Source organism: Podarcis bocagei, assembly GCF_964188305.1.
Source record: "Podarcis bocagei genome assembly, chromosome: 14".
In the NCBI taxonomy this organism is placed as follows: Eukaryota; Metazoa; Chordata; class Lepidosauria; order Squamata; family Lacertidae; genus Podarcis; species Podarcis bocagei.
In genome coordinates, this window is record NC_138139.1 from 52,482,507 (window position 1) to 52,499,086 (window position 16,580).

At 39.8% G+C, this 16,580-nt stretch overlaps 1 protein-coding gene across 2 annotated transcripts in view; it reads right to left on the reverse strand.

Annotated features, from left to right (window-relative positions):
* MAD1L1 (mitotic arrest deficient 1 like 1) overlaps positions 1-16,580 on the reverse strand; it is a 456,900-nt gene that overhangs the window by 422,938 nt on the left and 17,382 nt on the right. For both annotated transcript variants that reach the window (XM_081169503.1, XM_081169504.1), the window contains exons 6-9: positions 14,827-14,908; positions 14,380-14,510; positions 13,956-14,070; positions 12,992-13,053 (exon numbers count right to left, since the gene is read on the reverse strand). In XM_081169503.1, coding sequence (XP_081025629.1) covers positions 12,992-13,053; positions 13,956-14,070; positions 14,380-14,510; positions 14,827-14,908 — 390 coding nt within the window. The remainder of the gene's footprint in view (positions 1-12,991; positions 13,054-13,955; positions 14,071-14,379; positions 14,511-14,826; positions 14,909-16,580) is intronic.

A 16,580-nucleotide genomic window follows, 5' to 3' on the forward strand; every position in this document is an offset into this window, starting at 1 on the left:
TGCAATCACATCATCCGCCAAAGAAACAGAGGAAAAGGATTTCATTAATAAATTTATTTCAACTCTCTTTTCAATGGTGCTGAAAAATGTATGCAAATCCATTCATAATTAGGTTTAAAAATTCCATTTCATGGGATAATCAGACTTCAAAAAACTCAATTTTAGTTTTAATCAGATATTAACAAGGATATTAACTCCATTTCATTCAGAGGAGAGAGAAACGGCAAATTTAACACAAAATTTATTCAAGCTTAGCCCTAGGAGATAATTAAATAAAATTAATTTGGCAAGGGTTTTCTGTAAATGGAAGCATTCCAGACAGCAAAACACTTTTCTGAAAGAAACAAATGCAGTTCATTACTGTACAAACAGATTCAAAGCTTACTGTTCAGGCAGGAGGGAAATCTGAAGTCTTCTACAACAGGAAGGTAACCAGCCCTCAAGCTGCTTTTAAGGAGCAACAACTTACGGAGAGCAGATGTAATAGCAAGGCCTGCATTACCTCTTTGGGCAAGCTTCTTAAAGTCGCCCAGAAGATAGGAGTCAGAAAAAAGGGACAAAACCCACCCAAAGGAATCCAGAGCTACCACAGAGAGGAAACAAAGCTATTTCTGGAGCAGGAGTAAAGAGCAAAAAGACAGACACAGTCCTCCAAGAATCACCACCATAATCATCTTCATTTACATAGCACTTTACATTGTACAAAGCATTCCACACACATCAACTCAAAATCAATTAAACTGCTGCATAAAGCAGACCAGTACTGTTATCCCCGTGTTGCAAATGCTAGAGAATAAAACAGAGGGTCAATTCAGACGTTCGGTCAAACCACAGTTTGTGCTAATCATAGTTTAAATTCTAAGCTGTGCTTTGAGCAATCAAACATTCTCCACAAATGAGAAAAGGGGGGTATCATTTCTAATGAAAGAGAAGACAAATTTTCAACTGAATATGTAGTCAGAAGTCTTATAGAATTAAAAATAAGACTTCTGAAACATGTTTTCCAGGAAAACTTTCGACTGCCCTAAACAGAGCGAGATCAAATTTGGCATACTAAGAAGTATGTTGCCTTAATTTTAACATGCTGCATATGTATTTCAAAAGCTTTCTAGCCAAAAGTAGTTGAACTGAAATACATTTGATTGGGAAGAAAAAGTAATGTGACTTATCTTGGGTTTAATGTAATATTCAAACAAATTCAAGTATTTACTTAGAAATTATTTTAATTGGAATTCTTCTCTATTGATGCTTTATACATGACAGTAGAACACACTTCCCTTACGTTACTTGGATATTAAGAAAAAAATAGTAGTTTTCTACTAACTAATTTTAGCATGCCTGAAAAGTTGTGTATAAATATGTACACTTTCTAGAGTAGTCACCAGTAGAGGGTGGAGGGTTTAAATTACAACTTTGGTTTTAGGTAAGACTTAGGATTACAATGAACCCAGAGATGGCCCCCACTTTACTCCTATCAGGAGCAGCAAACCACGATCCCCAATTTGGACTTGGCACTAAGCCAAGGACTATGGTTTGTTGTTCTCACTTGCACTAAGTGAGCGTTCACAAAAAACAATAAGTAACTATGGTTTACTATGACATACAAACACAGCCTTAATGGATTCATTCATTATGTTACTAATTAATGCTATGAAACAATGCATTTCTAGAAGTACTATAAGAAGAGTGTGCTAATGGAAATTTTTCCACATTATTTTAACTACTAAGCAGAATGCTGCAGACAGTTAGCATGTACTTTTCCCCAGGAAATGCCTCTCATTACTGGCTTTCCAGGTACACCGATGAGCAAAAGCAATGGCATTCTCCAGTGCCAGCCTCTCAGACAAGCTGATAGACAAACGTGTCACACACACAAGACAGGCTGCTCTACAGAAAACACATAGCAAAGGGACGAAAGAGCACCAGATGACTCTTGACATTTTTCTTCATTAAGTGAAAGTAGAATGAAATTCAGAAATGTCTTCAAGTGCAGCTGATCCAGAATTCATTAATATACGCTACTAAATACTTAGAACAGAATATATTGGCTACAACAGAAAAGGCTTGAGAAATTCAAGCACATTAGTAAGCATCATGTTTTTCCATTAAGTTCCAACTTCAAAGAAAATCATTAGATGCATGTTTGTACTCTCCATATCTATTTACATTCACTGCATTTCTACATGAACATCTAGAGTGTCAGGGAACTGCCATCAGTGCCGGAGGGAAAGAGCAAAAACCAGAGGGATTCCAGAGAGCGTCCAGGGATTGGGAGAAGCAGCCCATCTTCTGGGGAAGAGAATCAGCGTAGCACCAGTGGAGAAGGGGGGCAGCTGGGGGAAGCGTCGAGGCGGTCCCATGACTCCTTGCCTGGGACCAGCGGGGAGAGTAGGGGTCCTCCGTTGCCCACACCCTCCTTGCGCAGAAGGCTTTTGCGCAGAGAGTAGGAGACTAGGCGTCAAAGAGCTTCTTTGCTGGAAGAAGTTTAAGAAACGCCCACTGACGGATTCTGCCAGCGATTGAGTCAGCCACGGGTGAGTGGCTGTCCGGACAGTAAAGGTTCACTTTGGCAACCCAGCCAGGTGTTTGCACCCAGCTGGGGAGATAAGCACCGGATTACGCATGAGCAACCCCTAGAACCATCACATAGAGGTTTTAAGTGTACACTTAAAAACATTAAGCATAAATGTGAAATGTTAAGTGCTTACGAACTCCCATATCAGTCAGGCAGTCTTAGCAGTGAGCCAATTTAGTCCAGAACCTGGTTTCCCACAGCACCCAGCAAAATGGCATGAAGGAAGCAACCCATCCCCTGCTGTTGATACCAGCAACTAGTATTCAAAGGCACACTGCCTCTGAATGAAAGGTGCCATTTAGCTAAGCTGGGCAATAGCCATTTATAGATATGTCCTCCATTACTTTGACTAATCCCCCTGTAATCATCCAAGCATCTTATAGCTAAGAAAACTATGTGTTGTGGGAGGTTCTTTTTGAAATGAAAAAAGACCCAAACATTGTAGCCCAGTGATTCATAATCTTTTTGGGGACACAAACCCCTTTGAGAATCTGATGAAATCTATGGACACCTCCCCAGAAAAATGCACGCAAACACATACACACTTAACTTTGCATGCAATTTATTTTATTGCATTGGAAATATTCTCTCCCCCTCCCCCAGTTCACAGACCCTCTGAACCCCATCAATGGACCCTGGGCTAAGGACCCCTGCTTTAGCCCTTCTTCAGAGAGAAAATGCTTCAACCCCCTGGTGATGTTGGATGCCCTTTTCAAGCTTTAGAAAACTTTACCTAAGAGCAGACAATCACAGCTGTACCCAATAAAATATTCCAAATGCTGTTAAATATTTAAGAAGATCACAATATTGACCGTCACATTTTAATCCCTTTTCACAATACCTAAAATAGTTTTTCCTTTTCTACAGCTACCACATTGAGTCCATGATTTCAGTGAACTAACTTTCATGACCCCAAGATACATTTCTTGACTTGTTTGTTGTCTTCAGTTCAGGCCCTGTCATGTGAAGTCAGAATCTTCTACCTAAATGTGAATCATTTTGCAGTTACCTACATGGAACCCAATTTGCCTTTCTGTTGCCCATTCACCATTATGGAGCTCTTCAGAAGTTGAGTTTTCTCATGTTTGTGTCATCAACAAATTTGGTCACTTCACTGCTTATCCTAATTGATGATACAGCGTTACCTTGTTTTCAGAACAGCTTCACTCCCAAACAAATCAGCTCCTGAACGCCATAAACCCAGAAGTAATCATTCTGATTTGCAAACGTTTTTCAGAAGCCAAACATCCAACGCAGGTAGTGGTTGAGTGCAGGAAGCTTCTGCAGCCAACTGGAAGCTGCGCCTTGGTTTTTGAACAGTTTCGAGAATCAAACAGACTCCCGGAATGGATTAAGTTCGAGAACAAAGGTTCCACTGTAGTTTATGGAAATGTTAAATAGCAACAGTCACAGTGCATGTTCTGGAGGAAAGTACACTGCTTATTTCACTCTTTTTCAAGAACTGTCCATTTACTTCTACCCCTCTGCTTCATGCTCTTTAAACGATGGCTGATTGTTCTTTAAACAATCACTGATCCATAAAACAACCTGTCTTCTTATCTCATGACTGCTAAGTTTACACAGAAGCCTGTGGTAAGGGATAATTGTCAAAGCTTTTTCGAATTCTAAAGTAAGGTAAAAAGGTAAAGGTAAAGGACCCCTGGACAGTTAAGTCCAGTCCAAGGTGACTATGGGGTTGCGGCGCTCATCTCACTTTTGGGCCAAGGGAGCCAGCGTTTGTCCACAGACAGCATTCCAGGTCATGTCGCCAGCATGACTAGATTGCTTCTGGTGCAAGGAGGACCATGACAAATGCCAGAGAACACGGACACACCGTTTACCTTCCTGCCACAGCAGTACTTATTTATCTACTTGCACTGGCATGCTTTCAAACTACTAGGTTGGCAGGAGCTGGGACAGAGCAATGGGAACTCACTCCATCGCAGGGATTTGAACTGCCGACTTTCCGATCTAAATTATAACATGTCAACCAGATCTTCCCACCCTGCTGCCCCTCTATCTATAAGCTTGTTGACACTCTCAAAGAACTTTAAAAGGTTGGTGTGGATCTCTATTCTTACTTACCTAGGGTTGTTTATGTACATGTTTAATAATTCTACCTTCAATAATGCTTTCTAGCAATTCAAGCCAACTGACTTGCAATTTCCTGGCTTCCACTGTAATCCTTTTTTCAATTAGCCCCTAGAACAGGGGTAGTCAATGGCACGCCCTTCAAACATTGTTGGACTACAACTCTCATCATCCCTGACAATTGGTCATGTCAACTGGGGTTGATAGAAATTTTTGTCCTCCAACATCTGAAGGGGGCCATATTGGTCACCCCTGCTCGAGAACTTCATCTGGTCACCACTGTTTGACTCAGTTCTTCAGATATCCTCCCTAAAAAAAAGCAGTTCATGCATGGGTGGATGTCCCAACAGTTGCTGCAATGAAGACAGATGCAAGGAGCCACAATTTATTCTAGCCTCTTGTTGAGTGCATGCATGCATAGTAGCAAACAGGAGTTCACTGTTGCATAATGTGTGAAATTGTCCTGGGAAGTATTGTGCCCCAAGAAGGTTAAGTTCAATCCAGCTTGGGGGGGGTGTTTGGCTCCAATCTCTACAAAGTTCATCAAAATGTCTTGTTTACAAAAAGAAAAAAAGAAATGAAGAAGCACCGACTCTTTCATTTTTAACCTTCTAGGTCAGCAGTTTAAAACTTGCTACTAAGAACCATTTCCAATGTTTCTGCTGAATGTACAAATTCAATCACCTCCAATTTTTGCTTTTAAAACCTAAGTCTTCACAAGTTTCAAGAATTCCCCAAATGACCCAGTCCTGTGCCAGCTTTCATGTAGCTTCCTAACTTCAAGGAGAAACGTCTTCCCAGCCTGCAAACCTTTTCCAGTATTTCTCAAAGAGAAGGAAGCCAACAAACCTGCACACTGCACATAGCCAAAAGAACACCAGAGAGAGGATCAAATAGTAGGGAGAGAAACCAGAGGGTATGAGTGTAAGGTAAATTTACAATTTAAAGCGTTAAGCCAAACCTTTGTATTTCAGAGGTCATTGGTACTTTACTTTAAAAAAATACTTCTGTCAAAGATTGTAAATCAGAAAACTGCAATAAAGGTGTTTGATAAAATAGAACAATAAAAGAGTGAACCTGCACCATATACACAAGATCAAATCCTTTTAAAGTTTCCATTCATTCACTACCACCACACCTTGGTTCCATATTCATAGTTACTAAAGCAGATCTGAATCCCCCATATAACCCATAAGCATTTACCAGAGGGGAAAAGGGGAAGAGAAATCCAGACTTCTCCTACAGTGATTGTTCATGCTTGTTTCTGCAGAATGGTTAAATATGTTAATGGTGCCATGAGCAAATCCATTTTTTCCAAAGTGGTGTGAACACAACTGAACTACGTTCAACTTGATCTACAAGCTATAATCTCTCAGCATCAACTGGCACAAAGAACAGAACTGGGCCCTTAAATTGGGCCCTAGTAAATTCCAATCAGTTTCTTAGCACTTAATGGTTACACACACACCAGCACAGAAATGAAATGAAGGACAATTAAATGGAAATAGGGAAACTTAAAATTATAAATTACTCCAAGACTTTGGCAGTTATTGTGTTTGGAGATATGTCAAAAAGAGACAGGCTGAATAAAAATAAGATGTGAGCATTTGAGCCTTCTGACAGCAGCACTCCGTCCTTCTGCTGATTAGCCTCTGCTATTTAAATGATAATTCCACTGTAGTTACATTAGGCATGACTGTTTGCCTAGAAGTGTTTTTTTATGGAAAAAAGAGTACACACTGGAAATCTCTTCTTCACAGCATATTGAGCACTCAGGTTCAAGCTATTTGCATTTTTCAAGGGTCACTTCACACTTGCAAGAAAAAAGGGCTACTCTTATTACAGCCCACTTGCTGAAAATAAAGCACAAGAATGTAAGAGTTGCCTTGCTATGTCTGGTCCAGAATTTTGATGTCAACTGTCAGGTGCCTCTGGGTGTTCACAAGAAGGACATCAACAGGACTGGCCCTCATGACTGAATCTCTGGCACTGGTAAATTCAGAGATACTTCCTTTGTATGTTGAGGCTCCGCTTCAGTACAAGAGCCATGAGTCAGATGTCAGGAATTGAAACATGACCTGTGGCTGGTTCCAATTTAGAGGATCCTCTGGGCTGCAAGAGGCATCATATCTGAAAGACTGGCTTTCCTGCTACTTGTCCACATATGCATCACGGTTGGCAGAAGAGGCTCTGTTCCTAGTTCCAACCAAACAGCACCAACTTCAGTAATTTATTCAGATCCCTCTTTTGCTTTTTTTTTTTCCTCTTTCACTTCAGGGCTGTTGCTTCCTGCAATTCTTGACAGAGCTTGGGGACATACTTCAGCATGTCAAACTACACTGGTAATGGTTATTACTGAACCTCGCTCCCCAATATCAAGTGATAGCATCAGCTGGAAATACTGCATGGTAGATATGAAGAGCACTGTCAAAATATGGTGGCTGTCCAAACCCCTTTCTCTCAACCTAGTCCACAAACTCTACCTTTATTCCTTCACAAAAGAAGATTTAGGTCATAACTAAAAATTATGAAATAGACATTGGCAAGCCCTTATTCTGCAAGTGTTCTGACAAGCGGCAAAAGACAAAAGCAAAGAATAGCTGTGTTCCTCTTTAATATTTATTTTTTCCTTTCTATATTCAGAAAATCCCCACTGTGATGTGACAGCTTGTTTTACATAGGGAAGCTTGTGAACAACCACCATGAAGTTACAATCTTTTTACAGCTCATAAATCACAGCAAACCACTGAAAAATTACAGGCACTATAAAAGTCCTCGTATCTTGGAACTGTCAGCTACCATCACCCTCTTCCTGTTCCTGTATGCCCTGCATAGCATGGTCAACATCTCAAAAGCCTTCCAACATTCCTCCACTCTAGGCAATCTTAAAAGCTTCATAGAAAATTCAGAAAACCCAGACAGTGGCATATAGGCAAGTAATTTCTTCAGAGCAGAATATTAAAAACATTCACAGCTGGATTGAGAGATGGCAGTTAGTTTAGGAAATTTTAGTTGTCTAGCATAGCATTTTCACAAAACTGACACATGCCAAACTCCAGCTAATAGGCACACTGCACTGCATCTAAAGTTGCTTCCCTCAAATGTGGAAAATCTGAATCAGGTCTTGGAAATCCAAACAGATGCGCTTCATAAATGTTAAGTATTGAATCATAATTAGCTTTTGTCTCATTTATTTATGGTGCTTCAGCTTTTTAAAAATATATTTTGCCATTAGTAATCAGGAGAACTGCAAACTTTTAAATGAACCCTGGAATTGCTGCAGATGGATGCAATTATAACTAAAGTTCATGAGTCACTTAAATATGCCTTAAAATATATTAAAAAACTAAAAAACTAAAAAATTGTCTCTAAGGTGCTACTGGACAATTTTTTAATTTTTTAATTTATTTCAACTGCATCAGACCAACACAGCTACCTACCTGAACTAAGAGAAATATGTGACTAGTGAATTGAAGGTTTCCATTCTTAAAAAAAGATATTTTCTTTATTTCAGAACTTTTTTCTTATTGTATTATTTTTGTTCATATTTTGTTGATATGGAATCTTATCAGAAAAGCAAATAAATAAAATATGGGGGGAAAGAAAAAATGAATGTTGCCATCCTATGCCATGAGAAGCCACACTTCCCACAAATTGAGTCTTTTAAAGGAGGTGAGCAGTTCACTCAAAATATTGAGATTAATACTGTAGTTTGTAGAAGGGTGGTGACAGCAGTAGCTGTGGGAAGAAATGCTGTTTTTGCATTTCATTCATTTTAAGTTGTGAGCCACCTAGAGGACACAGTTGATTGGGCAATTTATTTATTTTTAAAAAGTGGCTGCTAAAGACAACTTACTCATGTATCCTAAACATTATATATCATTTTTGGTCATGGCTACTTTTCAATCATTTCTAAACCCCATTAATGTAGTCTGTCTCTGTTTTCTCTGCTCTAGCCACTCAAAAATATGTAACAAAATTCTCCACAAGAACCCCAATCACAGATGACTGGGTAAAAGATCTCTTGGCTCTAGCTAGCCACTGAACAACCTCTCTCGTGATACAACAAAAAAGGATGAAAGTTCATTTCTTGAACCGTATACTGAAATGGGGGGATCACAACCACCACAAAATCACAACCACCACAAAAGTCCTTTTTCATGCAGCACAGTGGAATTCACTACCACAAAATATAGTGATGGACACCAACTTGGTTGGCTTTAAACGGGGAATAGACAAATCCACAGCTGAGAAGGATGTCAAGGCTACTAGTCATGGCAATTATATTACCTCCAGTAGCAGAAACAGTATGTCTCTGAATACCAGTTGCTGAAGAACACAAGTGGGGAGAGGGTTCTTGAACTCATGTTCTGCTTGTGAGCTTCTCAGAGGCACCCTGTTGGCCACTGTGAGATCAGAATGTTGCACAAGGTAGGCCTTTGGCCTGATCCAGCAGTGCTCATATTATGTTTTTCTAGGCCTTAGCAACTGTTTAGTTTATTTTTGTATTAGTAGTTATTTTTATTATTGCTAATAGTAGCAATATTATTAGGATTTCTACTTCCCCCTTCAAACTACCTCCCAATGTGGCTTACAAAACTCAAGTTTAAATTAGTTGAATTTGTAGCTGTAAGGTGTGAAAGTGTGTGCGTGAGATCTCAAACCAGTCAAGTTCTGACATTTTGCCCCCTGCAATAATACTGGCACTTCTGTTTCTGCTGTAAACTTGCATAATGAGCCAGATTGTCCATATCATTTGAAGCAAAGCTGGACAAGTTAGGCCAACCTATGCTAATCTAGTGTCCTCCAGATGTGCTGGCTGGGGCTTGAAGTTGTAGACCATAAAGTTTTCTGAAGGCACCAGGTTGGCAAATGCTCTGTTAGGTCATTACTATTCCTGCAAGGCTGCCTCTCCTGCTGAGCTACTCCTGAGTGCATCAAAACCATGGGCAGGATGGCTGGAATATAGAGTGCACCAGCTCCCTTCTCCAATTGACATTGTTAAATCAAGAAGTGCAAATGGAAATGTGATTGTAATCTCAGTGGTAGCTGCTGTGATCTTTATCTGCCGAGAAGAATACGAAGGCAACTATAATGACAGAGAATGGATTTCATTTTAACAGCAGGCCTTTTGCTTTATAAAGGGTCATTCACAAAAAAGCACATTAATTCTGCCCCCCCTTTAAATAAATGAAACATTCCTACCAGCCTCAAAGTCAGGCACCATGGCCACAACTCCTCAGAATGCTGCACCTTCTTCTCTTCCAAAAAAGAGAAAGTGATTATAAGTGTACATCCTGGTACAATGAAGGCCAGGTTGGCGCAAGCGGGGTGGGGAGAGGTGGAAAAGTTGCACTGTCTTTCACTTGATGTAGCAAAAGCAACAAGACAACATACCATGGACAAAGCCGCACATGATTAATTGCAATTAGGAAGCTTCTTTCACTTGCAGCCAATGTGTGACTGATCCTGAAATTAGTGAATATAAGATCTCTGCTGGATCAGACCACAGATTTATCAAGACCAGCATTCTGTTCTCACAGTGGCTAACTAGGTGTCCATGAAAAATTCACAAGGAGGATACAAATGCAAGAGTACTCTCCACAAGTCTTCTCATCTCACTCCCAGTAAGTATAGTAAAACAAAATTATTTAACATAATAATGCAAGTTTCAGTGTGCCACTGATCTGGACTGCTGTTACACAAGAAGGAAAACACAAAATATGGTGATGACACACCACACTTTTCCATCTTCCATGTTGGAACTCAAGGCAGCATAGATAGGATTCTCCCATCTAAGCATTGATCCAATCCAGATCTGCTAGGCTTCAGCAAAGTTCCCTTCAGACCATGCTCATGGTTTTCTACAGCTAAACATTACTTTAGAAGAGAGATGACAAAACAGGACTTTTTTTACGTCTATTGATTCACATCAGCAAAAATGTACAATTACAGGTTCACAAACATACACAAGTCAGTGCACCATAGAGATAAAACTCTCCAAGACCAGCACAAAACAGTTCACATTCCTTCTAAGGCTAAGCCAGGAAGCTGTTCTCATTGGTCAATTTCCTGCATGATAGGAAGGCTGGCCACCTGTAGATTTTTGTCTTCTCCCCTGGCTGGGTATCGGAGGAAAACACAATGTAGCAAGAAATGGGTTTCCTGGTCCTGTTGGAGGAAATGTGCCATCTAGTGGGTGCTGACTTAACTTGCATTGCAATAAAAAGTAAACGGCCATTAAAATTGTGCATGTTGCATGATTGACCTTTGCAAGAGTAACCCAAGCTGGACGTTGATAAAAGGCAGTAGAAACTACCAGTCAGGAGAAATTTGAGCCTTCCAATGCCTAGCACCTGTGACATCAAAGCAATTTGCTGAAGACTCAGATTTTATCAGTGGATTTTTTTACTATCCATACCAATACACACAAAGCAACAGTCTTCTCAGACTGTAACCTGAACAGGTAGATCACTGCCACTTTTTTGTTTTGTGGGTAGACCGCAGTCTCTTGGGAGTTGGGACATCCTTGTACTATACCATTCCAACAAGCAACATTCATCCTTATTTGGAAAGCATAAACAATAGCACAGAATACTTTTCCTTAGCTGACTCTGTACACAATGGTAGGAGATCAAAAAAGTGAACACGTCCCATGGCTTCTTATTTTCTGTATGAGAATCTTGAGGTGCCTGCATATAACTGATTTTTATGTAGTTTGTAGAACCATAGAATTGTAGAATTGGAAGGGACCCCAAGGGTCTTTAGTCTAACCCCTTGAATTGTAGGAATCTCAACTAAATCATACATGACAGATGGCCACCCAACCTCTGCTTAAAAACCCCAAGGAAGAAGAGTCCACCATAAGACAATACAAGTAGCACCGTAGTATGGTTGATTCCCCCCCCCCCAGTACACAACCGTAAAGCAAAGGAAGGACAGCAGACAATAAGTTGATTTGGCTCTCTAACAAAGACACCATGTCACCTACTAATATCTTTTGGTTCCAATTACCCATTAAAAGCCTTGTTCATTCGGGCAGGTCACTACATAAGTTGATACTTATCAATTTAGAAGATGGAAACCTCCACTTAGCCACATTTGGGACCATTATCCTTTATTCTGGGATTCCCTTTCCACAGAGATGCCTCCAGCATCCACTTTTATATTTTTAGGACAAACCAAATTCTTCTTATTGTAAATTGTTTTAACCGATTTTGATATTGAGTTGTATCCAATGCTAGTCCTACTAAAAGGAGACCTTCTGAAGTTAATGGACAAGCTTAGGTCCATTAATTTCAATGGTTCTCCACTTAGTAGGACTTCATATGTTGGGGGGCAATGGGACTTTATGGTGAAAGGTCAGTAAAAAAACCCAATTAACTGGTATTAAGAAGAATATTCTGCGATTAGTAAGTGACAATGGTGAAAGAGAACAACGAAATGAAAAGCCACATTTGGGAACAGAAGTAATAAAGCTTATGGTGTATAAGAGGAAGGAGAGAGTGGTCAAGGTGTGTTATTGTTCGGATGGCTGCAGCTGAACCAACACTCATAGTCCCACAAAGAAGCAAATTTAAACAGATGAGGACCAGAGGGAAGAAATCCAAAGGTCTCTCAGCCTTCTAACAAATCTCAGCAGCAAACAACAGGCTAAGACTGTGCAGAAGCCATCTAACAACAAAAAGCTTTATTAGTACTAGCCAAACACCCGAGAACAAAAACGTATTAACCCAAGACCAGGAAAGCATCTTGGGGAGAGCATTCCATAATGGGGATGGGAGCTACTACAGGCCTAGTAGAAAATTTAGTCACAAAAAAGTAGTAAGTGCAACTCCCTGAACATCAGATAATTGTCACAGAAAATACTTCCACTTCACCAGGAGTCAAGCAAAACATCTAGAACTAAGAACTAAACTATGCTCCATTAAGTTTGGCAAATGCTGGTAGATTAATCAACAATTCAAAAAGGCATGGTAAAGTCTTTGCTTGTTTGATTCCTTATTTATGTGCAGGTGCATGGTGCATGGTGCGTTGCCCCACGACTTCCCCTTCCTTCGTGACAAGTTCCCCAGGCTTGTTTCGAACTGTTTTGAATTGTGTTTTATAGTGAATACTGCATTTACTCTCCTTTTTGTATATTTGTGGTAGATTAATTGAAAAACCAGTGAATTTTCAGAGACATCCTACATTAAACAAAGCACCAATCTGCCTTAAAAAAAATAGGTTTCTTATGGTGAAAAGAATGAATAACGGACTATCCTAAAACGTCCTGCACAAACAAGAACATTGGTGCTCAGATTGTTACTGTCACTTTCTACTTACTTGATACCTAAGCCAGTGCTCTGGTCCAGTTTCTCCCAAGTATTCAGCTTTCCCTGAAGTCTCTGAAACAAGTAACAAAAGAATTTGAATTAAAACCAAAACCAAAACATCTATATCTGAACATCTGCAGTGTTAAAAATTTAAATTCATCCCTCTTAGGTTTAGTAATTTGTTTTTAAAAATATTTATCAACACATACCAAAACTATACTACCCAAGCATAAATAGCACATACTTGGCAACAATTTACCCCTCATTTGCTTGTTTTGCAAAACCTGTTATGGTAAGTGCATGCCAAAACATGTTACAACTGTAGCGGGAAAGGGTAAAATGTCCCAAACCTGAATACTATTTATTTGTACTGCAAGCAGCATTGTGTGAGAAATTAATAGTGAAATTCTGTTCTATAGCACCTATCTTTGATTCTATATTAAGTTATCCATATTCCCAACATCTCAAGTCAGCTGTGCTTGCCAGCTCTGGTTCTTCCTTCAAGAGAATTTACCTCCGGTCTCTATTTCCTTCTAGTCCAGGCAACTGAATAGACTGGATTTGCAATAATTAACAACACCACTGTAGCTCGATGCTCAAACAACTATTTTCACACCAAGACAAAGAAAGCAATGTATTGATCCCATACTGCGTTTAGTCCCATGCATAGCAATTACAACCCAAATGTAAACAGAAGCCTTTAAATGTCCATCAAGTGCTACTGTCCCTGTTCAACTCTTGTATTCCAGAAGACAATGCATGCAGGCTTAAAACAGAAGCTGCCACCATGGAGATCAGAGCTTTTCACAGATTTTTTTTTAAAGCACACACACATTACTAATTCTTACATTAGCCTAACAGGCCTATAGAGCTGAGAGAGATGCCATCTGTATGTTCTTATTAGAAAAAATAATTTGCAACTAGGGGCTGAAGGACCAACCCCACCTATACAGGTTGCGTTACTGTGACCTTACCTCCTTCTCCAATTCCAGGGCTACCATTTCTGCCTGGACCTTTTCATAGCGCACTAGTTTCCTCTGGAGACCTTCTACCTCCTCTTTGAGCAATCCATTGTTTTCTTTTATTTCCCTGGGAAAAGAAGGGGCAACACACTATTAAGATATTAACACTAGTTGCTTTTTGCAAAGCAAATGTCAACCCATTTTTTATTGTTTATTAAATGTAACAACTACAATGCTGCAGAGCCAAAATGAGCACACAGCTATAATGCAGGTGCAGAGAAAGAGGACTGTTGAGAATCTGTTGTGAATACTGAAGACAAGGCATCAAGATCTGAAAAGGGGAGTTTACAGCCTCAGTGCAGAAGCTGCTACAGGTGGGCAGGAGCAAGTGAAAAGTGCACATCTTTCCCACCAAGCACAACTGCTGTCTTCTGACCTAAGGTAAGCATTCTCCTCCCTGAGCTCCCGCAGCTCCCGCTCCATTTTGGGAAATTGTGCCAACTCCATCTTCATGTTCTTCACAATTAAAGCATCTTGTTCTTGCAACGCGAGCTTTTGCTCCAGGTCCTGGAAAGTAAAGGACCAAGAGAACTATCAGAAAGGCTAAGTTAGAAGACATGACATGTGTGAGAAATCTGCAGTCATTTTAACATTAACTTCACTGTTAATCCAAACGAACAATACATGATTGCAAGTGCCTTTTGTGGCCAGTTTGGTACAAATTAAATGTTTTGTGCAACTTTTGTTTCCATGAAGAGTTTCCATGATTTCTGTTTATATTTTTCAGTCACAAGGTGGTAATAGAGGGGTTCTGAGCTTTCCTAAGAATAGTTTTGTAGAGTAAAGAGATAACTTCACACAGTTAAAAAGGAGAAGCTCTCACCTGAACTTTCTGCTCCTTCTCAGCAATTAGTGCTTCCTTTGCATGCAGAGACTGAATTTGTTGACTGGCCTCTCTCCATTTTCTATTGTATGTGGACATAAAGATATGTATTTAAAACAAAGAGGAACATTTGAAGGCACAAGCACATACCTTGGAAGCATCCTGTTCATCATCCATCCATGGTTATGCTTCACTACATGCTGAACAAAACTTACGCATGCTTGCAAAAGCTATTTCTTAATTTTTACAATTTTAAGTCAAGTTTAGTTCCCCCATCAAAATCTCTCCTGAGTCAACCATTATGTTTATATGTGCCTACCTCTGAAAGACAGACAGGAAATTCTAGCCATGGTGGGTAATCATGGATCTCATTACTAGGCAGAGGGTATATAAAGCACAATAGTGACATAGAGAAGATACAAGACAAATGAGTCACTTATAGAACCATTCCCACTAGAAGCAAAACATGTTGAAGTTGCTATAAGCAAAGTGCTTTGTAGCCTGGCATTGGTTTCAGCAGCATTTCTGGGAAGCAAACAAGCAGGCTGTGATGGAGACAGTCATCCCACTCATCTCTAGAATTGATTAGGTCTATCCACCTGGCACCAAGTCTTGTCAGGTTTAACTGCTTTTGGTGCTTCATTTGTCTATTTTGACTTAATCTACAGCTTTTAAGAAAAGTTTTTCAATGACTTTTATCATTTTTGCAACATTTATAGTTTTGTGGTGTTTAGTATGTGTGCAATTTGTAAATACTGTAAAACATTTATATACTATTCACTGTATTATGTTATTAAGAGGCAAATTATTTAAAAACAATAAAAAGAAATAAATACTGTTAGAATTCAACATTCTGCTATGGTAAACATCCTGTCAGCACATGTGTATCTGAAGAAGTGTGCATGCACACGAAAGCTCATACCAAGAACTAACTTAGTTGGTCTTTAAGGTGCTACTGGAAGGAATTTTTTATTTTGACTATGGCAGACCAACACGGCTACCTATCTGTAATCCTGTCAGCACAAGCATTGTGGCTTGCCAGATAGAATGAAAGAACCCCCTCCTGCCCCTCATACACCGTTCTCCTGACACACACACACACCTCCAGTCAATTTCAGAGCATGTTAGTAGAGAGAGGAAGGGAAAGCCCTGATGCACAAGTGAAAACCTTAACCAGGGCTTGCACTGATGGGACTTGTTAGTTAACTCCCATCCATTGTCTCTGCCTCAAGAGGTTTCATTTTTTAACCATACTAGCTAATGTTGGCTATTTGCACTATGGTAGCACTGCAGAGAGCTTGCTGGGGAGACCATGCATTAAAAGAGGTACTCAAAAAGTACTTAAACAAGGTTTTAATTACAAAAACAAAAACTCCATTTACACTAAATACATCAAACATGACCCAACCACCAACCCATCCCCCAGGGTAATGGGAGAGCTAGGTGCTGCTCCTTATATACTACACCCAATTGCTGACACAGCTTAATCAGTACAACTCAGCAGCACCTGCTATGTTTGACAGCTGTAAAGCTGGGTCTCGTTATTTTGCTCTGGCCCTTGCTCTGGCCCCTTAAAGACATACACATGGAGTGGAACAATGATGAACCTTTACATTTAAAGAAACCATTCAACAGCTAATAGGCCTTGACAGACCTTGCCAAATTCTTTCTAAAAGCTTGTGCCCATCAACACAAATACTTCCTGGTGTCTATTTTGAACCCACTGTCAACCACTCACCATTGGATTGCACCTG